Below are 21,201 nucleotides of genomic sequence, written 5' to 3'. Positions count from 1 at the left end.
AGCCTACCAGGGAGGGGCTGTGCTCCTTGCCAGCCCAGGAGCTCCCTGCAGGGACGGGGCTGGACTCTGGGGCACTGCGGGGCTGGGGCTGGGGCCCTGGTCACTCCAAACCCCAGTGTTCTCCAGAGAACCCGAGCCCAGGGGCAGCGGTGCAGTCGGACTTCAGTTTTTGTCCCATCCCGGCAAGGAGGCGGTGCCCAGCCACACCGGCACCTGCCCGGCCCTTGTAGTCACGGGGGCAGGTGTGCGTGCCACCTGGCCACGGGACAGAGACGGGCTATGGCGCCCCCCTTCCCCCCCCCCCCCCCCCGCCACAGCAGCTGCTCTGTCCACTCCGGACTCCGTGCTTCACTGGCTTCTCGATGTCCCAGGGCCGGGCCAGGCTGTGGGAAAACAGCTGCTTCCCATCCCCAAGCCCCCTCTCCGGGCAGCGCCCAGGACTTCCCCGCCGGGGCTGGGAGGCGTAAAGCCCCTTGGGTCATGACCCCGCATCACACTGCCCCCCACCCCCACTGTGTGGCCTCAGCAAGAGTCTCCTGGGGCCCCGCCTGCTCCGATGGCCTGGGCTATGGTGGGCTGACCCCTCCGCAGGCCCCCCGGCCCACATCCCTGCGTGCTCACTTCTCCACGCCGGCACCCTCTCTTCCAGCCGCTGAGGCCATGTGGGGCCCTGGGGCCCACGTCTCAGCCGGACACCCACGATGCCTCAACAGCTGGGCCCTGCCAGGGGCGGGTGGGTGGGTACGGCTTAGTGGCCAAGCTGGGTCAGAGCCCAGGGCACTGACGCCACAGCCCATGCTCTTTCCACCACACCCGGATTTTCCCTGTGTCCGGGAAACTTTCAGGGGGGCCAGGAAGCGGCCCTATGGGGTGTCCACCCCCCACCAGCCACCAGCCACAGCCGCCCCTCCTGGGGAGAGGCCGGAGGAGGGTCCCTCCGAGAAGAGCTGGCCAGGACGGCCCAGGAGGCCGTGCCCCTGGCTGCGTCCCCTCACTCTCCAAGCATGGGCAGTGCGGGGAGTGGACTCTGCCCTGCCTCACCCTCTGGGTGACCGGCGCACCCACCACCCTCTCTGAACCAGTTCTTCCCTCACACACCGTCTGTTCAATCCCCGGGGTCCAGGGACAATAGTGCAAAGCGCTCCCCCAGCCGCACAGGGCCTTGTGGGGGGAGGCATCACCGCCCTCCCTGGTGAGCGCAGCAGCCAGGTGGTCCGGAGACATGGAAGTCCCTGGGGTCTGCCCCGCCCTCGAGGCCTCCGGGTCCCGATGGGCAGATGGCACCGGGCCAGCGGCGTGTTCTACAAGAGCCCGCGGGCAGCCTCCATGGGCCAGCTGGTGTCAGGTGGGGGAGGCCCCCAGGTGCCCCAGGCACCCGGCCTGAGCGAGGCGCAGGGGCAGGTGACGTGGGGCGCTGGAAGCGGGTCTGAGCCGAGCTGGACCTCCAGTGTTCCCCCCTTGGTGCCTGACCTCTACCTTTCCCGTGGCCTTGGCAGGACGAACAGGGGGGAGCAGACACCGACCACCCAGTGGGGCTGCGGGGCACCCCTGAGCCGGCACCCACACGGAAATCACGGCTGTCCGCCCGGTTCTGGGTCACTGCCCACTGGCTGCTGGTGGCTGCAGGCCGCACGCTGGCCGTGACACTGCTTGCACTGGCAGGTAGCCTGGGGCTGGGTTGGGACCCCGGGCCACTGTACAGGCCGCAGCCTGCCTCCCGCCTCTGGCCACGTACCTCACCACCCTCCCCCGCCCCCAGGCATCGCACACCCCTCGGCCTTGTCTGGCGTCTACCTGCTGGCCTTCCTGTCTGTGGGCACCTGGTGGGCCTGCCACCTCCCCACCGGCCCCGTGGGCTTTGGCGTACTCTGCGTCATGGTGGGCTGCTTCGGTGCCGGCCACCTCGTCTGCCTCTACTGCTACCAGACGCCTTTTGCCCAGGACCTGTTCCCCCCCTCCGGCATCTGGGCCAGGTGGGACTGGACGGGCCGCCCCTCACACTGTGCCCCGCCCCACCACGCTCCCCCTGCGCCTCCCCCCACCCCCTGCTCCCCGCCCCCCTGCCCCCTGCCCCGCCCCGCCCCGCCTGCCCGGGTCTGGGTGCCGGGGGTGACGCTCCAGCCGCTCTCAGGGTGTTTGGCCTCAAGGACTTCGTGGGCCCCACCAACTGCTCCCACCCGCACATGCTGGTCCTCAATACCGGGCACGACTGGCCGGTGTACGTGAGCCCTGGCGTCCTGCTGCTGCTCTACTACAGCGTGACCACGCTGCTCAAAGTGCGCAGTCACCGCCGCCGCGGCCAGGTGAGCCCCCGTGGGCCTGAGGGCAGCGCCCCGGCCACCGCCACGCCAGCCCGCTCTGCCTGCATGGCTGCCCCTGGGCCCCAGAGAGCGGTGCTCCCACCTCCACTGCCCACCCTCTCGGGGGCCGCCCAGGCAGCTGCGGTGGGTTTCCAGGGGCCTTCCTGCCCCTTCAGATCGAAGGTCCCAAGGGAGACTCACAGCCCGAGTCTCCCCAGGGGCAGGGCACGGTCAGCGAAGACGAGGAGCAGGAGGTGGAGCTGACCGAGGTGGATGAGTGGCCGCAGTGCCAGGACGGGGCTGCCATGAATGGGGAGGAGGCCCAGGTGAGAAGCTGGCCAAGCAGGGGGCCTGCAGCCTGCTGGCTCTCGGCTCCTCTCACCCTCGGCATTTTCTCCAGCGCGGGGTGCCCACCTCCACCGGGCCCGGAACCGAGGCTGAAAACTGCATTGTGCATGACCTGACCGGCCAGAGCCCCGCCCGACAGCACCCCCGTGAGTGGAGGGGTGGACCTCCATGCACTGCCCCTAGCTGGTCCCCTCGGTCCCACCACCCCGTAGGCACACGACCACCTCCTACGGGTTGGAGGTGGAGGCCTCAGGGAGCTGAGTCCTGGGGGCTGGTGCATCTGTAGAGCCGAGGAGCACTGGGCTCACCGTGTCCACCTGTCCTGGAGGTCCAGAGAGGGCAAGGGGGTGCCTGGGGCCACACAGCAAGCCCAGGACCTGTCCCAACCTTCCCAGCCCAGAATGGGGGTCCCTAAGTGTCCCCAACAGCTGTGCCTGATGTTCGGTCCCCGCTTCCGCTCAGGGGGCCCCCTGGCTCCCTGACATGACCCCTGCCCTTCCCGGATAGGGCGACAGCTGCCGGCTGAGCCTACAGCGGCATCTCCCCTGCATGGTCTCGGCCGCTACATCATGGACCAGAGCTACGTGTGCGCCCTCACTGCCATGATGGTGAGCCGCCGGCCGTCCCTGGGTGGGACCCTGCCTGCGCTCCCGAGGGTGCCGCATCCCTGGCCGGGTGCTGACTGCAGCCCGCCCGCAGATCTGGAGCATCACCTACCACAGCTGGCTGACCTTCGTGCTGCTGCTCTGGGCCTGCCTGATCTGGGTGGCACGCAGCCGCCGCCAGCTCGCCATGCTCTGCGCGCCCTTCATCCTGCTGTACGGGCTGGCGCTGTGCGTCCTGCGCTACATCTGGGCCATGGAGCTGCGCCCCGAGCTGCCCACCCACCTGGGCCCCGTCGGCCTGCGCCAGCTGGGGCTGGAACACACCCGCTACCCCTGCCTGGACCTGGGCGCCATGGTGAGTGCACTGCCGCCCGCCGTGGACAGGCTGAGTGACGCTGTCACGTCCTCTGTCCGTCTCCCGCTGAGTGAGCCCGGCTGGGTCAGGCCTGGCCACTGGGGCCCCTAGGCCAGCAGGGCCGCTCCGCATGGCCCCTGACACGAGTTTGCTGAGTGAACAACAAGGTGACCACGTGTCGCCTTGCAGTTCCACAGGTGTCACCTGCATGTGCTGGGTGTGACAGGCCCGGGCCGAGTGGTGCCCGTGTAAGCCTGCCAGGCGTGCATGCACGTGTGTGTGTGTGTGAACACCTGATTACCTGATTCTGTGTGTGTGCGTGAGCCTGCGCGTGTGACCGCTGTAGCCCAGGCGCCTGCTGGGTGAGTGTACACATGCAGGCCCATGTGTGTGCAAGTGTGTGTGCGCGCGTGAACACCTGCTCCTGTGCGTGTGTGAGCCTGTGCGTGTATGCACGTGTGGATGTGTGCGGGTGAAAGGGTGAGCCGGTCAGGGCTGGGTGTGAATGTGCACATGCGTGCATTTGTGCCCGTCGGCGTGCCGGGGTGGGCCGGCAGCAGCCCTGCCCTGAGCGCCCCCGTTTCCAGCTGCTGTGCACGCTCACCTTCTGGCTGCTACTGCGCCAGTTTGTCGAGGAGAAGCTGCTCAGACGGGCGCAGACCCCTGCAGCGCGGGCGGGGGTCCCTGTAGCCGAGGCAGGTGAGCAGGGTGAGCAGCGCGGGGTGCAGAGGGGGGCGTGGCGGCCGGGGGTCCCAGGAGCCAGCGCCGCCTCCCGGTCGCCCGCAGAGCCCGTGCAGACGCAGGCACAAGCGCTGTTCCGGGGCCTGGGGCAGCTGGTCGCCGGCGTCTACCCCAAATACTGGATCTACGTGTGCGCCGGCATGTTCATCGTGGTCAGCTTCGCCGGCCGCCTCGTCGTCTACAAGATCGTCTACATGTTCCTCTTCCTGCTCTGCCTGACCCTCTTCCAGGTGCCAGGGGCGCGGGGGCAGGGCGGGCGCGGGGGCGGGCGGCGGCTGCAGGGGCCCGGGCCGAGCACTGTCCCGCCCGCAGGTCTACTACAGCCTGTGGCGCCGGCTGCTCAAGGCCTTCTGGTGGCTGGTGGTAGCCTACACCATGCTGGTGCTCGTGGCCGTCTACACCTTCCAGTTTCAGGACTTCCCCGCCTACTGGCGCAATCTCACCGGCCTCACGGACGAGCAGTGAGTGGCCGCGGGGGGGGGGGGGGGTGGGGACCCGGCGGGGCCCTGACACGTGCGTCCTCGCAGGCTGGCCGACCTGGGCCTGGAGCAGTTCAGCGTCACCGAGCTCTTCTCCAGCATCCTGGTGCCCGGTTTCTTCCTGCTCGCCTGCATCCTGCAGCTGCACTACTTCCACCGGCCCTTCATGCGGCTCACTGACCTGGAGCTCGGGCCGGCGCCCGGCCCCCGGCCTCCTGGCTGGGCTCACAGGTGCGCCCTGCCCCTGCCCTCAGGGAGTGCAGCCGCCTGGGGCCTCGCCCCCCAAAGCAGGCACTAGGAAGCAGAGGAAGGCAGCAGTGGGATTTCGGGGGGCGCTGGCTACTGCCCAGCAATGCTGAGACACCTGAGGTCTTGGCTGTTTTCCAGGATCCACAGGGCGGGAGGCATGTGGGATTCAGGGGCCAGGGCGGGGCAGGTCCCTGCCACTGCAGCCAGCTCTGTGGCTGGCCTGGGGGTCACAGCAGAAGCAGACACCCTGCTGGGCACCCCAGGACCCTCCCCTGGGGGTGAAGGTGGGGTGGTCCTTGTCCCGGGAAGCGACAGGTTTGGGCTCTGTCCCAGGCAGGACACAGCGAGCGAGGCCTCCCTGCTGCTGCAGCAGGATGAGGACCCCGGGACCCCACGGCTGAGCACAGCAGACCCCCACGAGGCTGAGCAGGGCCTCGAAGGTGAGTCAGACAGGAGCCAGGTCCACCTGCCCCTGAGATCCCTAGCCGTACCCGAGGCCCCCCACCTGTGCCCGGGGCCCCCCCCATCCCCCCCAACCTGCGCCCGGGGCCCCCAGCTGCTTCCCAACATAGAACCCTCCCCATGGGGCCTGGGGGCTTCCTCACTTCCCCTCCCCCCCTCACAGCCTCGACCAGCAAGTGGGGCCTGGTGGCCGAGCGGCTGCTGGACCTGGCTGCCAGCTTCTCGGACGTGGCCATGTGCGTGCAGGTGTTCGTGCGGCGCCTGCTCGAGCTGCACGTCCTCAAGCTCGTCGCCCTCTACACTGTCTGGGTGGCCCTGAAGGAGGTGAGGGCACCACGTGGCGTGCATCTCGCCCAGGCCGGGGCCGCCACGGGGCCCGGGGGATGGTGGCCACCTCTGCCCTGCCTCAGGTCAGCCCTGCCGCCCCTCAGGTGTCGGCCATGAACTTCCTGCTCGTGGTGCTGTGGGCCTTTGCGCTGCCCTACTCCCGCTTCCGGCCCATGGCCTCCAGCCTGGCCACCGTCTGGACCTGCGTCATCATCGTGTGCAAGATGCTCTACCAGCTCAAGGTCGTCCGCCCCCAGGAGTACTCCAGCAACTGCACCAAGGTAGGGCTGCCCCTGGGGAGCCGGGGCACTCCCTGGAGGAGGTGTCTAACCGGTGAAGGGACCACCCCTGTCCAGGGTGGCGTCCGGCTGCTCTGACCCCTGACAGATGCGGGTCATGGCTTAGGATGGGGCCGAGAGGGCAGGCACCCCAAGCCGTGGCTTGGTGGGGGGCAGAGGTGTTCGGGGTCCCCCACTTTCTCCAAAGGCCTCGCCCCATTAAGGAGGTGCCTGCGACAGTCCTCCCATGTCCTCGGCGGGTGGCCTGGGATGGGTCACGGGCCGGGGTCGGTGCTGACGTGCCCTCTGTCCACCAGCCCTTCCTCAACAGCACCAACCTGCAGGGGGCAGAGGTCAGCCAGTCCCTGCTCTACCGGGGGCCCGTGGACCCTGCCAACTGGTTCGGGGTGCGGAAGGGTTTCCCAAACCTGGGCTACATCCAGGTGAGTGAGGGGCTGTGGGCGGGCAGGCGGATGGGCAGGAGGGGGGCCCGCTGACGCCCTGCCTCCCCCCCGCCCCAGAACCACCTGCAGATCCTGCTGCTGCTGGTGTTCGAGGCCATTGTGTACCGACGCCAGGAGCACTACCGCCGCTGGTGCCAGCCAGCCCCGCTGCCCGCCCAGGCCGTGTGCGCTGCCGGCACCCGCCAGCACCTGGACTGCGGCCTACTGAGCTGCCTCAAGTACTTCGTCAACTTCTTCTTCTACAAATTCGGGCTGGAGGTGAGGCCGGGGGTCAAGCCTCTCCATCCTCCTCCCAGCAGGGCTGGGCCCCTGTGGAATATCCCCTGGGCATCTGCCACCTGTGGGTCCCGCATGAGCCAGAAGCCCTGCCTTAGGGCAGTGAGGGGTGGGGACAGCAAAAGGCTTCAAAGGGTACCCCCAGATGGACCTTCAGGACCCCACTAGGCCCTGTTCTGACAGTCTGCTCACCCACATCCCCAGTATGCTGCCACCAGGAGGCAGCAGGCAGTGGCCTGAGGCTGAGCCCTCCTGGGCTGGGTCAGCTCTGAGCTTGCACAGGGGCCTATGCCACAAGGGGAGGGGACAGCTGAGAGGCCACAGTGGGGTCAGGTGAGAAGGGCCTGGACCGAGGCAGGGGATGGGGCTCTGCGTGACGGAAGCTTGTCCACTGTCCCATCTGTCTCGGAGGCAGGAGGGTAGCCCCGGCCTGGCCTGTAAACTCTACTCCGTGGGAGCTCTGAGCCTCCCCCACACATGCTGCGTCTCAGGGTGCCCTGAGCCGGGTGCACCATGCCGGGAGCTTCCCCCACGCCTGCACCCCCTCCCCACACAGATCTGCTTCCTGCTGGCGGTAAACGTGATAGGACAACGCATGAACTTCATGGTCATCCTGCATGGCTGCTGGCTCGTGGCCGCCCTCACCCGCCGGCGCCGCGCGGCCATTGCCCGCCTTTGGCCCAACTACTGCCTGTTCCTGGCTCTCTTCCTGCTCTACCAGTACTTGCTGTGCCTGGGCGTCCCACCCGCCCTGTGCCTCGGTGAGCCCCGCCCCGGGACCGCCCACCTCCGCCACCCGCGTGCCGGCGAGTGGGGCAGCAGGCGCGACCACCCTGCAGCCCCAGCGCTGCACGCCTGCAGCCTCCTCGCTCTCGCCGCCGCGGGTCGGGGGGCCCCATAGACGGAGGGTCTCGCGTGGTCGGCCTGGTGCCCTGTGTTGGCATGCTCTGACCTCACCTGCACTGGCCTCGCTGTGGGGTCACGAAACGGAGGTTTCCCGCCCGTCACTCCTTCACGCGTGACCTGGTCTGTGCCTAAGGAAAAGCTTCCCTTCTTCTCTCCCACCTCCGCTTTGCGGTGTCTTTGTCGCCAGTGTGATTCGTGGATTTCTTCCTTTCTAAACGTGTCTCCGTCCGTTCTGTCGCTCGTCTTCCTGATCAGGGTCTGCATGGTGCCCTTGCTGTGCCCGTCCCTTCTAGTCGGGCTCGCTGCAGTGAGACTCACACAGAGGGCCCTGAGCGCTGCCTGAGCTCTGACGGGCATGGGGGCAGGTGACTGCTGCAGCCGCAGGGACATGGACAACCGGCCTGGCCCCTTTGCCCCCTGTGGCCTCTGGCCAGGAGCCCCCGTCCCTTCCAGGGCGTCCCGCAGAGGGGCTCGGGTACAGGCCTCTGGGCCCTTTGCTCAGCGGCACACACTGGGGACTCACCCACGCTGCTCTGTGGCCCTGCGAGGCGTCCCCTTCCTGTTTGCCTTTTAGCTTTTTGCCTTCAGAAGTGTTGCAAAAATAACAGTTTCCAAATAAACCCCCTTGCCCAGTCCCCCGAGCGCCCCTCCAGAGCCCTGTGTGCTGACCACGCTAGGAGGAGGGCTCGGAGCGACCCTGTTACTTTGGTAACCCTGTTACCAAACGACCGGCTGAGCGGGATTTCCCACCTCCCACCACAGCCCCGGAGCAGCATCTCTTCTGGCCGTGGCCACTGGGCGGCCGCCCCGGCCTTTCGCGTCCTTGGTACTTTGGAGGAGCCCGGATCTGTTTCTTTGTCGACTGCCCCCGGGTCTGGGCTTGTTTGGTGTGTTCTCGCTAGAAGAGGCTGTGTCTTGGGCGAGAACAGGATGTGGCCTCCTCCCTCCCCGCCTCGTCCCAGTCCTGCACCCTGGCGCGTGTGACGCCACCTCCCTTGGCTGCGTGGCTAGAGGCGGTGTGCTGGGTTTCCACTGCGAAGTCACTGTTCTCTCTGAAACGATGCAGCATCTACCGTGGGGGAGAGGCGGTAACGCTGCAAGTAAACTTTCTCCTGCAGTCTTAAAATCCCCTTCACTGATTTTAGTATCCATTGGTGGATCTTGCTGGTAGCAATTAACAATTTGACTGTCTGTTGCCCTTATGTTTATTACTTGGAATTTTCCCATGAGAAAGAATTTTACCCTTTCACCCATAGATTTATTTATTCAGTTGTTTATTTATGTTATAGTGGGCTCAGGGGTATTTATTTTACTTTTAGGTTGTGTTGCGACATTGCTACTTTGCCTTGTGGCTAAACCATCCTGGTTTTGGCCACTGGGTTCATTCCAGGTAACTGCTGTACCCTTTTGGCATTCCCCTGCTGTTTTCACCACTTTACTCTCTGGTCCCACAGGATGCTTTCCCGGGCCTGGTTCTGCAGACACTGCTGCTCCAACGAGCCCTGGCTCCATTTCTTGGAGGCCGGAGGTAGAGGCCCAAGCCTGGGCCAGGCTCAGGGCTCCTGGGGGTTGCCGCTCGTCACCTGGTGAACCAGGCCGGCGCTTGTGCCGGCCTCTGCCATGGCAGAGCACCAACTCCCGCTATGCCTCGGGTCAGCCCCTCCCGTGAGGCTGCACCCCATTTGCGCCCCGCTGGGTTCCGCCGTCACAGTTAGTGTTCCGTCCTGGTTCCCTGACATCGGTTGTTGGTTTTCAACACAGTAAAATCTGTGCTCAGGGGCATCATGATCTGTGGGTTTTGACGAATGCACAGAGTTTCTAGTAGCTGCGCCGCTGCGTCTCCTCACACACGCCCCTTCGCCCAAGCCCCTCCTGCTGCGCAGCTGGCGTCCACTGAGCTGTCGATAGTTCGGCCTTTTCCAGAGTGTCTCAGAAATGGACCCATGAGATGCGTGGCCCTCCGGGTCTGGCTCCTCTCACTTGGCAGAGTGCAGTCAGGACTCGTGCATTTTGCCGGGTGGATCAGCAGTCGTTTTCTTTTCCTTGCCGAGGAGGGTCCGTGCTTTGGGCGTAGCGTCTGGTTTGGAAGTCCCACAAATAAAGCTGCCCTGAACATGGCTCTGCTGGCTTTTGTGGGGGCACGTGGAGGTGGGGTTTCATTTTTAAAGAAACTGCCAAACCATTTTCCGGAGTGGCTGAGTAAGTGTCTGTTCCCACCAGAAGTCTTCAGAGTTCTTCAGATATTCTGAGTACAGGCCTTTTATCAGACACATGTTTTGCAAACATTCCCTCCTAGCGTGTGGCGTGTTCTTCCATTTTCTTAACAGTATCTTTCGCAGAGCAGAAGTTTCTAAGTCTTAGATAGTCTACTTTATTACATTTTTTTTTTGGTATCATATCTCAGAAATCTTGGCCTAAAATCAAAGATTTTCTTCGACGTGTTCCTCTAGGAACGTTATAGCTTTATGTATAAGTTTATGATCCATTTTGAGTTAGTTTTTGTGTTTTGTGGGTGGCGTAGGCGGAAGTTTATTTTTTGCCTGCAGACCTTCAGTTGTAAAATCCATTCTCTGCGGGACCGAAGGGCCATGCGGCTGCATCTGCTGGTCTGCTGCGAGTCTCTCCAGCACCGTCTGCAGAGTTTTTACAGTCGGTTGCCAGGCCAGGCCATGGGACTCCTCCTGCATCCCCTTCTCTTTCTAAATTGTTTCAGCTCTTCTAGGCCCTTTGCCTTTCCATGTAAAATTTGGAATCAGCTTTTCAAATTCTACGAAAAAATCCTGCCAGGATTTGGAATGAATCTGTAGGTCAGGGGTTAGCCAATCCAGCCCACCACCTGCTTTTATAAATAAAGCTTTACTGGAACCCGGCTGCACTCGCTCATTTCCGCATCGTCTGAGGCTGCGCTTATACCGTGTCGTAGGACCCAGAGTCATTGGGACAGACAAATATCTATTATCTGGCCCTTTTCAGGGTAGAATGAGCAGCTTAAGCATATCAAGTCTTCTGATTATGAACACAGTATATTTTTCTATTTATTTAGTGTTTTGATTTACTTAATCATTTTTGTAGTTTCCAGTAGAAATCTTGTGCATATTTTGTTAGATTTATGTCTCCAAAATGAAGTGCCTCCTAGTTCCTACTGCTGTGTAAGTGGTATGATTGAAAAACCTCAGTTCCTCTTGTTGGATGCTAGGAGATGGAATACATTTGATCGCTGCAAGTTGACCCAGCGTCCTGCAGCTTAACTCACTGGTTAATACTCGTGGCTTTTTGTGGATCCTTTTGGATTTTTTACATAGACCCTCGTGTCACCTGCAGGTCAAAACGGCTCATTTCTTCTTTCTGACGTGGTGGCTTGTATCCTTTGCTTGCCTCTCTGTGCCAGCAGCACTTGCCCTCTGTGCCGGAGGTGCCTGGTGAGAACAGGTGCTCTTGCCTTGTTCCCAGGCTCGGGAGTGAAGTGTGGAGTTTCGCCATCCGGCTGGGGGTGCAGCGAGCTGCCTCCTCTGTGGCCACGAGCGGCTTGCCTGGCTCTCCTCTCTGCTATGGGTGTGACGGCACACAGGCTCTTTCTGGTGCTCGGCCAGCCTTGCGTTGCTGGGACCACTCCGGCTGGGCGGTCATTACTGTGGGTTTATAGGTTGCTGTGCCCAGTTTCCTCCCATTTCACTCAGTGGCCCGGGCTTATGGCCTGTCTGTCCTGGGAGGTGTGTGTCTTTCCTTAGATTTCAGGCCAGTTGGTTGTGACCTGAGCTTCCCAATGGGTTCAACTCAAGTTAGAATTTTATAGAGTTCTTGGCTTTTCCTTGTTGCTAGGGAGTGAGCAGCCCTCTTCCTGCCCTCTTAGAGCCAAGGTGGAAGCAAGGAGCTCCTGTGGCTTTTGTCCCGATGGACCGCTTTCCACCCCGCAGCCCAATAGCCGCGATTAACCCATGGCTTCCTCGTCCAGGCACCCAGTGACCCCCAGCCCAGGTTCCTGCAGTGCGAGGTCCCACCACAGGGGCTGTCGGGAAGGGACGTGGCTGCTGGGGGTGCTCTTGGTTCAGTAGCCGGGAAAGAGCCCCGCCCCACTCAGGCGCCCCTTTGCCCGCAGACTACCCGTGGCGCTGGAGCCAGGCCGTGCCCATGAACTCCGCACTCATCAAGTGGCTGTACCTGCCCGACTTCTTCAGAGCCCCCAATTCCACCAACCTCATCAGTGAGTGCCTCGCCCCCGCCAGACCCCTAGCCAAGCCCTGAGGCTCTGCACGCAGGTGTGGACAGTGGGTGGGCAGGGGAGGCTTCCCGACCGGGTGAGCGTCCGTGCTCGGGCCGCCCCCCTTCTTACAGGCACGTCCAGGAACACAGGCTTGCTGTAGACAGAGCTCATGCTGACAAGGGTGTGTGCACACCCATGACACATGTGCACACACACACCCTGGGGCCGACACGTGCCCCAGTGTTCTCGGGGGCAGACATGTATGTCCCCACATGCCCCAGCCCTATGGCACGGCCTCTGCCCCTCCCGTGCCCGCAGGTGACTTCCTCCTGCTGCTGGGAGCCTCCCAGCAGTGGCAGGTGTTCTCGGCCGAGCGCACGGAGGAGTGGCAGCGCGTGGCCGGCGCCAACACCGACCACCTGGAGTCGCTGCGTGGAGAGCCCAACCCCGTGCCCAACTTCATCCACTGCAGGTGCGCCCGCCCGGCCCTGCCCGTCCTGACTGTCCCCGCAGCCCCTGCCTGGCCCTGCCCGGCCCTGTCCATCCCTGCCCCTCCCTGCCTGGCCCTGCCCGGCCCTGCCACCTTGCCCCTCCCTGCCCGGCCCTATCCATCCCTGCCCCTCCCTGCCCAGCCCTGCCCGGCCCCGCCCTCAAGGGCCCTGGGGCCTCGGCCGGCGCTCACCCAGCCCCGGCACAGGTCCTACCTCGACATGCTGAAGGTAGCCGTCTTCCGCTACCTCTTCTGGCTGGTGCTGGTCGTGGTGTTCGTGGCGGGCGCCACGCGGATCAGCGTCTTTGGCCTGGGCTACCTGCTGGCCTGCTTCTACCTGCTGCTGTTTGGCACCGCGCTTCTGCAGAAGGGCACACGCGCCCGCCTCCTGCTGTGGGACTGCCTGGTCCTCTACAACGTCACCGTCATCATCTCCAAGAACATGCTCTCGGTGGGCCGCCCCGCCGCGCCCCCCCCAGCATCCCCCACGCCCCGCCCTGCCCCGCACCCCCAGTGCTGACGCTCCACCTGCCCCCAGCTCCTGTCCTGCGTCTTCGTGGAGCAGATGCAGAGCAGCTTCTGCTGGGTCGTCCAGCTCTTCAGCCTCGTGTGCACCGTGAAGGGCTACTACGACCGTGAGTGCAGCTGGGCCAGCGGGCGAGCGGGCCTGGGGGCTGCGGGTGAGCGGGCACTGACCAGGCCGGCGCCCACCACAGCCCAGGAGATGAGGAGCAAGGACCGGGACTGCCTGCTGCCCGTGGAGGAGGCCGGCGTGCTCTGGGACAGCATCTGCTTCTTCTTCCTGCTGCTGCAGCGCCGCGTCTTCCTCAGCCGCTACTTCCTGCACGTCAGGGCAGACCTCCGCGCCACGGCGCTGCAGGCCTCCAGGTGCGGCCCCACCCCGGGGGCGGGCAGCCCCCACAGCCCCAGGCGCTCACCCACCCCCGTCCCCCCTGCAGGGGCTTTGCCCTCCACAACGCAGCCATCCTCAAGAGCATCGCCTCCCACCGCCAGGCAGAGGAGAAGTCCCTGGCCCAGCTGAAGAGACAGTAGGTGCCCCCGGGGCTGGGCAGCCTGGGCAGGGGGCGGCCAGCCCAGCTCACACCCACCCCCCACCTCCAGGATGGAGCGCATCCGGGCCAAGCAGGAGAAGCACCGGCAGAGCCGGGCAGGCCGCGGCCAGGAGCCAGGTGAGAGCTGTCGGGCCCACTGAGCCCTGAGCCCAAGGCCAGGAAGGGCTTCTAGTGCCCAGCTGCGCCCACACCTGCCCGTCCATGCACGGGTCACCCATGGGGCTAGGCCTGCCCTCCTGTGCCACGCAGCTGCCTCTCGCCACGCCATCAGCCCCGACTGTCCCCTTATGTGTGCGTTGTCCTGCCCAGCCAGGGCTCTGAGCCCCTGGGGGCCCCTCTGTCGCCACTGGCGCTGTGTCTGCCTGCCATGGTGCGCAGCTGCCCCGGCCCCCACCCTGCCCCTGCCTCGTTGCTGCCTCACGCCCGCCTGTCCTGCGCCTCCCACAGGCCCTGGCAGTCCAGGGGACACCTCCCCGCCACGGACACAATGGTGGCGGCCCTGGCTGGACCACGCCACAGGTACTGCCCCGCAGCCTGCCTCGCCCTCGCCCGCCCCCTCCTTTGCCTGCACCTGGCCACTGGACTCTCGGCTCTCATTCACATGGTGCCCCAGGGATCTGCTCGGTCCCGCTGCCAAGGGGTGTCCCGTTTAACCCACAAGGAGCCTGTGCCCCTCCACTTCACCCTGAGCGCATGGAGTCTGCCTCGGTCCCACCTCCCTCCTGCCCCTCCAGCCCATGCTTGCCCACTGCTCTGCTGTGTCCTGTGCATGCGCTGACCCCTGCTGGGGCCCTCGAGGGGAGAGGCGGGTCCCTGGGCCCACTGGGAGGACAGAGTGTGAGGGCCCGTCCTCAGTGTCCCCCACCCTCCCGCAGTGGTCCACTCGGGGGACTACTTCCTGTTTGACTCCGACAGTGAGGAGGAGGAGGAGGAGGCCCAGCCCGAGGACCCCAGGCCGTCAGCACAGAGTGCCTTCCAGGTGAGCCCGAGCCCCGTCCGTCAGCGTCCTGGCCAGGCCCTTGGCGCCCAGCTGCACCCCCTCGACGTCCACACGTGAGGCCCAAAGGCAGGTGGAGGGCGGGCCCAGCCCGAGCTTGTCTCTGCCCGTCGGTCCCAGACCGGGGCCCTTCCGTCGTCTCTGCACCCGGCCGGGGTCTGGTACTGAGCCCCTTGCCTCGAGGTTCCCCACCGCGGCCCCACGCAGCCAACAGGTGTCCCCTGGACACTGGCAGAGCAGGACTCAGGCCAGGCCTGCTGTGCTCGGCTGTTCTGCTGGAGCCCCTGGGGCCTCAGGGCCCGGCCGGCCGGGGTCGACAGTCCGAGGACTGCACCCTGACGCAAAGCCCCGCCCCCAGATGGCCTACCAGGCGTGGGTGACCAACGCCCAGACTGTGCTGAGGCAGCGGCAGCGGGAGCGGGAGCAGAACGGGGAGCAGGCCGGGCCGCTGCCCACAGGTGAGTCAGGCCTTCGGCCACCCCAGGGCAGCTGAGGGGCAGTGGGGCCCTGCCCACCCTGCCCACCCTGCCCGTGTCCCATCTGTGTCCAGGTGGCCCAGGCCAGGAGGAGGAGCCAGTGGAGGGCCCGGAGCAGGTGGTGGCAGGTGGGTGAGCTGGGGGCCGGGGGCTGGAGGCGGGCCCCCGCGCCCGCAGCCCCTCAGCGTCGGCCTTCTCCTGTGCGCAGGCCACGGCCACGTGATGCAGCGGGTGCTGAGCTGGCTGCGGCTCCTGGGGGTGCTGGGTCAGGCCCTGGTGGACGAGCTGACGCGCTGGCTGCGCACCTTCACGCGGCACCACAGCACCATGAGTGACGTGCTGCGGGCTGAGCGCTACCTGCTCACCCAGGAGCTCCTCAGGGTGAGCGGGGGCCCAGCCGGGACCTGGGCGCGGTGGGCTCCGGCCGTCCTGCCACTCAGTGACCCTGTGTCTGTGCTGCAGGGAGGAGAGGTGCACCGGGGTGTGCTGGGCCAGCTGTACGCGAGTGACCAGGAGGCCACCCTGACGGGTCCCCCCGAAGGCCAGGACGCACCAAATACGGCATCAAGGCAGGTGCTGAGGGGCTGGGGCGGGCAGGGGGCCCAGAGGAGGGGCGGGCACCGGGAAGCCTGTGTGCCTGCTGCGCTCCGGCAGCACTGTCCCTCCCTGCGCTCTGACCGGGTGCTGCCCTCCACAGCGGGCTCGGGGCCGAGGAGCCGCCGAGCAGCGCCACCAACGGCACCAGCAGCCCCCTGACCACCGGCTACAGCTCCCGCAGTGCCAGTGCCGAAGCCCTCACCACGCCTGGCAGCCCCGAGGCAGGGGCCACCCTGCATGGCTCCCGGGAGCTCCCGGCCGGCACGCACACCCGGACACGCACGGCCAGCGAGCTGCTCCTCGACAGGTGTGGGGGGAGGGGCCTGCGTGGGGGAGGGCCTGGGGGGACGACCTGAGTGTGGGGAGGGCCTGAGTGGGGGGAGCAGGCCCAGCACTGCACCCCACCCGTTTCCCTGCCTGCCCCGCACCGCCCTGCTGCGCCCCCAGCCCGGCCTGTGCTCCGCAGGCGCCTGCACATCCCGGAGCTGGAGGAGGCCGAGCGGTTTGCGGCGGGGCAGGGCCGCACCCTGCGGCTGCTGCGGGCCGTGTACCAGTGCGTGGCCGTGCATTCAGAGCTGCTCTGCTACTTCGTCATCATCCTCAACCACATGGTGACCGCCTCGGCCGCCTCCCTTGTGCTGCCCGTGCTGGTTTTCCTGTGGGCCATGCTGTCCACCCCGCGGCCCAGCAAGCGCTTCTGGATGACGGCCATCGTGTTCACTGAGGTGGGTGCCAGCCGGGGGCCGAGGCTGGGCTTGCACCGGCCTAGCCCGCTGAGGCTCTCCTCTGCCCGCCTGCAGGTCATGGTGCTGGCCAAGTACCTCTTCCAGTTCGGCTTCTTCCCCTGGAACAGCTACGCGGTGCTTCGGCGCTACGAGAACAAGCCCTACTTCCCGCCTCGCATCCTGGGCCTGGAGAAGGCCGACGGCTACATCAAGTACGACCTGCTGCAGCTCATGACCCTCTTCTTCCACCGCTCCCAGCTGCTGGTGAGCACCGGTGCCCGCCCTGCTGCTCAGGCCTGGGAGGGGGCTGGAGGCCGGGCGCCCAGGCCCGCCACCTCCGCCTTGCTGCCGAGGCAGAGGCAGCCCTGGGTGGCCACACCCAGTCGCCCTCACGAGTCCCTGACCACCGTCCGGCAGTGCTACGGCCTCTGGGACCACGAGGAGGACCCGCTCTCTGAGGAGCACGACCCAGGCAGGGGGAAGGCGAAGGAGCCTGCGGACGCAGAAACGGCCCTGCTAGGACCCCAGCCTGAGGCCGGCCCAGGGCCCCAGGAGGCACCAGGGCTGGTCGGGGCACCAACTGAGGGCAACATCCAGGTCGAGGCTGGCGACGGTCCCAGGGGCGAGAGCCCAGAGCCTCACGTGGCGCATGAGGCCCCCGGCGCGAGACGCGTCCGCCTCCATCTCAGGAGGAGGAAGGCGAGCCCAGGACCCAAAGGGCCAGCGGCCAGCGGTACAGCGCCCTAGTGCAGGGTTGTCCCCGTTTTGGCTGCATTCCCGCCCGGGTGGGCGAGGCGTGGGACCTGTGGGGGAAGCGTGGGGCTGTGTCCAGCCTCAGGGTGGGCTGGCCTGCAGGGGTGGCCGGGCAAGGGCAGGGCCCGTGCTGGGCCCTCAGGACCCGGACAGCGCCACAGCTCCGTGGCGGAAGCTGCGTCCCTGCTGCCCTGGGGCACGGATGAGGCCCCTCGTGCAGTCTCCTCGCCTGCAGAATGAGGCAGTGCCGCCTCAGGGGGGCCGGACCCCAGGGGCTCCGGCCAGCAGCAGCTGCTTTCCCACAGATGCCGAGCACAGCGAGGAGCAGGACACAGCGGCGGCTGTGGGCGCAGAGCTGAGGCCGAGCCACCCCCGGGAAAGAGTGAGGGCGGCTGGGCTCTGGCTCCAGAGCTTCTGCTTGTCCCTGTGAGTGGCGCCGAGGGGAGGGTAGGGGAGGGAGGCACCGAGGCCCAGCCAGGGGCTCAGCCCGCGCCTGCACTGCCCCCAGGGTCCAGGGCATGTGCCGGCCCGCGCGGCGCTTCTTCCACGACATCCTGCACACCCGATACCGTGCGGCCACCGACGTCTACGCCCTCATGTTCCTGGCTGATGTGGTCGATTTCATCATCATCATCTTCGGCTTCTGGGCCTTTGGGGTGGGTGAGCCGGAGCCCAGTGCCCCACCCCGGCCCCCCTCTGGCAGCGTCCGGCGGCCACTGGGCCTGGCGTGACCGTGACCCAGGCTCTCCCTCCCGCAGAAGCACTCGGCAGCCACAGACATCACGTCCTCGCTGTCGGACGACCAGGTGCCCGAGGCCTTCCTGGTGATGCTGCTGGTGCAGTTCGGCACGATGCTGGTAGACCGGGCCCTCTACCTGCGCAAGACTGTGCTGGGCAAGCTGGCCTTCCAGGTGGTCCTGGTGCTCGCCATCCACCTCTGGATGTTCTTCATCCTGCCTGCCGTCACCGAGAGGTGGGCACGCGGTGGGCACGGGGGCCCCACTGGGCATCACGCAGCTCAGCTGTGCGCGGCAGAGCCGCTGGGTCCACCGCTGGCCCTGATGCCTGCCGGGCCATCCTGCCCCCAGGATGTTCAGCCAGAACGCGGTGGCCCAGCTGTGGTACTTCGTCAAGTGCATCTACTTCGCCCTGTCGGCCTACCAGATCCGCTGCGGCTACCCCACCCGCATCCTGGGCAACTTCCTCACCAAGAAGTACAACCACCTCAACCTCTTCCTCTTCCAGGGGTGAGTGGCCCAGCCGTCCCCTTGGGGCTCCCCCCAGGGCCCTCCTGGCCTGGCCCTCAGCCTCACCAGGGACCCTGGCCTCGGGCAGGTTCCGGCTGGTCCCGTTCCTGGTGGAGCTGCGAGCCGTGATGGACTGGGTGTGGACGGACACCACGCTGTCCCTGTCCAACTGGATGTGCGTGGAGGACATCTACGCCAACATCTTCATCATCAAGTGCAGCCGGGAGACAGAGAAGGTGCCTGGGCTGGGGGGGCGGCCATGGGGGGAGCCAGCCCCAGCAGCAGCCTGAGAAAAGATGCCACCACATGCCTCCTGGCAGCCAGAAGAGGGTGGCGACCCGGCTGCTGTGAGCCAGAAGGGGCTTCCGAGGAGGCAGCTGCAGGCGGCCGTGGCAGAGGTCCTGGCTGCACTAGCAGCCCGAGCGTGGCGGGCCCTGGGGCCACGGTGTGCCAGAAGGGAGGATGTGATGGGTACAGCTCAGGGGCCCCCGTGCTTTCAGGGCCACACAACCTTCACCACAATCTCAACACCTCGCTACCCTAAAAACAAACCCTGTACCCCTTAGCTGCCCCCAACGCCCCTGCTCAAGCTCCTCAGCCCTAGAAATCCACAAATCCAGTCTTTGTGGATTTATCTGGAGACATGGGATCTGTGGCTTTCTGATGGGTACCGCTTACTCCGTGTGGCGTCCTCAAGGCCCGTGTTGGAGTGTGACCCAAATCCACCCCTTTGTGGTCAGAGAACGCTCCAGCGTGCGCAGAGACCACGCCTCGTTCTTCCCTCTGTCAGCGAAGGGGCAGGGGTCGTCTCCACATTGTGGTTTTCATGAGTGAGCCACCGTGAGCACTGGGGACAGCTCGTTGTGTGCATGTTTTCATTTCTCTCAGGGCTGAACTAGAACTGCCGGGTCCCAGGGTAACCGTACGTTTCGCTTTCTGAGGAACTTCCAGACCATTTCCCAGGGTGGTTCACGTCCCGTCAGCAGTGTACAAGGGTTCCCATTTCTCTGCGCACTCGCCAAGGCTGGTCTTCTGGGTTCTGACCGTCCGAGTGGCGGTTTCCATGGACCTTTCCCCGACAACTAAAGCACGTGCTTATCAGCCACCTGTGTCTCTGTTTTGGAGAGATCTCTGGTCATGCCCTTGGCCCCGTACTCGGTCGGGTTTTCCTTCTGTTTTCTCGAGCCTAATGGTTGTGGCTCCTACGTTTAGGCCTCTGGCCTGTCTGGGTGTGAAGCTCTCTAACTCCTTTCTCTCACACGCGGCTACCCAGCTGCCCCAACACCGTTAGCTGAAGAGCTGCGCTCTGCCCCTGGTCTTGGCCCATGGCTGGACATCGAGTGGCCGTACACGAGGGGCCTCTGGGCTGCAGGCCGTCCCGTCGCCGCCCGTCCTGACGCCAGCACCGCCGGTCCCAGCAGCTTGCGGGCCGCTTGGGTGTTAGGCCGCGTTTTGGCACAGGGGCCCGTGACGGGGCGCGTGGCAGGATGGGGGGCAGCGGTGGTGACCCCGCGCCCCGACCCCCCAGAGGTACCCCCAGCCCAAGGGGCAGAAGAAGAAGAAGGTGGTCAAGTACGGCATGGGCGGCCTCATCCTGCTCTTCCTGGTGTCCATCGTCTGGTTCCCGCTGCTCTTCATGTCGCTGGTGCGCTCCGTGGTGGGTGTGGTCAACCAGCCCGTGGACGTCACCGTCACCCTCAAGCTGGGCGGCTACGAGGTGGGCTGTGGGGGGCTCGGGAGGGGTGCTGCGGGGGCCCCGGGGCCTTGCTGGCGCCGGCTCACCTCCCCCTGCCCGCAGCCCCTGTTCACCATGAGCGCCCAGCAGCCGTCCATCGTGCCCTTCACGGCACAGGCCTACGAGGAGCTGGCCAAGGAGTTCGACCCCCACCCGGTGCGTGCCCGGGCCGGGACTGCGGCGGGGGGCGGGCGGCAGGGAGTGCGGCCGGGGCAGGGTCCGGGGGAGCCGCTGAGGGTCTCCTCTGCCCTGGGCCAGCTGGCCATGCAGTTCATCAGCCAGTACGGCCCCGAGGACATCGTCACGGCCCAGATCGAGGGCAGCTCTGGAGTGCTCTGGCGCATCAGCCCGCCAAGCCGGGCCCAGATGAAGCGGGAGCTGGCCAACGGCACAGCTGGCATCACGCTGCGCTTCACCTGGAACTTCCAGAGGTGGGCCTCGCACGGGCTCAGGGGATGTGGGTGGGACGGGTGCCTGGGGAGTGACACTGCCTGCCCGCAGGGACCTGGCCAAGGGCGGCACCATGGAGTACACCAACGAGAAGCACACCCTGGACCTGGCCCCCAACAGCACCGCGCGGCGGCAGCTGGCCAACCTGCTGGAGGGCACCTCGGACCAGTCGGTGTGAGTGGGGTCACGGGAGGGGCTGGGGTGGGGGCAGGCCCTCGGGCCAGGCCTGAGCCACTGGTCTCCTCCCCAAGGGTCATCCCCAACCTGTTCCCTAAGTATATCCGGGCCCCCAACGGGCCAGAAGCCAACCCCGTGAAGCAGCTACAGCCCAGTGAGTGCCAGGCTGGGGGCGGGGAGGGGCCGGGGGGCGGGGCGGGGCGAGGGGCCCATTGCCTAACAGATACCTGGCTCTGCCGCAGACGAGGAAGATGACTACCTGGGCGTGCGCGTCCAGCTGCGGAGGGAGCGCGTGGGCACGGGGGCTGGCAGCTTCCTCGAGTGGTGGGCCATCGAGCTGGAGAACTGCCAGGCCGACTGCCACCTGCTGCCCATGGTGATCTTCAGCGACAAGGTCAGCCCGCCCAGCCTTGGCTTCCTGGCCGGCTATGGGTGAGTGTGCTGCAAGGCACCAGCGGTGCCAGCTCTGGAAGGGGGGTGGAGGGCGGCC

The 21,201-nt window shown here is 65.9% G+C and overlaps 1 protein-coding gene across 3 annotated transcripts in view; it reads left to right on the top strand.

The window, feature by feature from the left end:
* The window catches only part of PIEZO1 (piezo type mechanosensitive ion channel component 1 (Er blood group)), a 53,106-nt gene that overhangs the window by 31,327 nt on the left and 578 nt on the right, over window positions 1–21,201 (top strand). For 2 of the 3 annotated variants that reach the window (XM_077133273.1, XM_077133272.1), the window contains 45 exons: window positions 1,497–1,662; window positions 1,760–1,973; window positions 2,132–2,303; window positions 2,519–2,626; window positions 2,701–2,794; window positions 3,156–3,256; window positions 3,348–3,608; window positions 4,196–4,307; window positions 4,395–4,579; window positions 4,662–4,810; window positions 4,877–5,059; window positions 5,411–5,517; window positions 5,703–5,863; window positions 5,971–6,147; window positions 6,462–6,587; window positions 6,666–6,866; window positions 7,441–7,645; window positions 11,887–11,991; window positions 12,310–12,463; window positions 12,689–12,932; window positions 13,020–13,116; window positions 13,198–13,369; window positions 13,441–13,530; window positions 13,604–13,671; window positions 14,002–14,073; window positions 14,430–14,533; window positions 14,910–15,009; window positions 15,102–15,155; window positions 15,236–15,408; window positions 15,490–15,596; window positions 15,725–15,931; window positions 16,091–16,349; window positions 16,425–16,613; window positions 16,767–17,082; window positions 17,408–17,528; window positions 17,611–17,758; window positions 17,861–18,075; window positions 18,191–18,349; window positions 18,438–18,585; window positions 19,878–20,066; window positions 20,148–20,240; window positions 20,343–20,515; window positions 20,586–20,708; window positions 20,786–20,865; window positions 20,954–21,143. In XM_077133273.1, coding sequence (XP_076989388.1) covers window positions 1,497–1,662; window positions 1,760–1,973; window positions 2,132–2,303; window positions 2,519–2,626; window positions 2,701–2,794; window positions 3,156–3,256; window positions 3,348–3,608; window positions 4,196–4,307; window positions 4,395–4,579; window positions 4,662–4,810; window positions 4,877–5,059; window positions 5,411–5,517; window positions 5,703–5,863; window positions 5,971–6,147; window positions 6,462–6,587; window positions 6,666–6,866; window positions 7,441–7,645; window positions 11,887–11,991; window positions 12,310–12,463; window positions 12,689–12,932; window positions 13,020–13,116; window positions 13,198–13,369; window positions 13,441–13,530; window positions 13,604–13,671; window positions 14,002–14,073; window positions 14,430–14,533; window positions 14,910–15,009; window positions 15,102–15,155; window positions 15,236–15,408; window positions 15,490–15,596; window positions 15,725–15,931; window positions 16,091–16,349; window positions 16,425–16,613; window positions 16,767–17,082; window positions 17,408–17,528; window positions 17,611–17,758; window positions 17,861–18,075; window positions 18,191–18,349; window positions 18,438–18,585; window positions 19,878–20,066; window positions 20,148–20,240; window positions 20,343–20,515; window positions 20,586–20,708; window positions 20,786–20,865; window positions 20,954–21,143 — 6,872 coding nt within the window. The remainder of the gene's footprint in view (window positions 1–1,496; window positions 1,663–1,759; window positions 1,974–2,131; window positions 2,304–2,518; window positions 2,627–2,700; window positions 2,795–3,155; window positions 3,257–3,347; window positions 3,609–4,195; window positions 4,308–4,394; window positions 4,580–4,661; window positions 4,811–4,876; window positions 5,060–5,410; window positions 5,518–5,702; window positions 5,864–5,970; window positions 6,148–6,461; window positions 6,588–6,665; window positions 6,867–7,440; window positions 7,646–11,886; window positions 11,992–12,309; window positions 12,464–12,688; window positions 12,933–13,019; window positions 13,117–13,197; window positions 13,370–13,440; window positions 13,531–13,603; window positions 13,672–14,001; window positions 14,074–14,429; window positions 14,534–14,909; window positions 15,010–15,101; window positions 15,156–15,235; window positions 15,409–15,489; window positions 15,597–15,724; window positions 15,932–16,090; window positions 16,350–16,424; window positions 16,614–16,766; window positions 17,083–17,407; window positions 17,529–17,610; window positions 17,759–17,860; window positions 18,076–18,190; window positions 18,350–18,437; window positions 18,586–19,877; window positions 20,067–20,147; window positions 20,241–20,342; window positions 20,516–20,585; window positions 20,709–20,785; window positions 20,866–20,953; window positions 21,144–21,201) is intronic. The other variant, XM_077133274.1, reaches the window with a different exon arrangement.

This window comes from Tamandua tetradactyla, chromosome 16, assembly GCF_023851605.1.
Source record: "Tamandua tetradactyla isolate mTamTet1 chromosome 16, mTamTet1.pri, whole genome shotgun sequence".
Classification (NCBI taxonomy): domain Eukaryota; kingdom Metazoa; phylum Chordata; class Mammalia; order Pilosa; family Myrmecophagidae; genus Tamandua; species Tamandua tetradactyla.
Note: the sequence above shows the minus strand (reverse complement) of the source record. Positions and strands in the feature narration are given on the sequence as shown.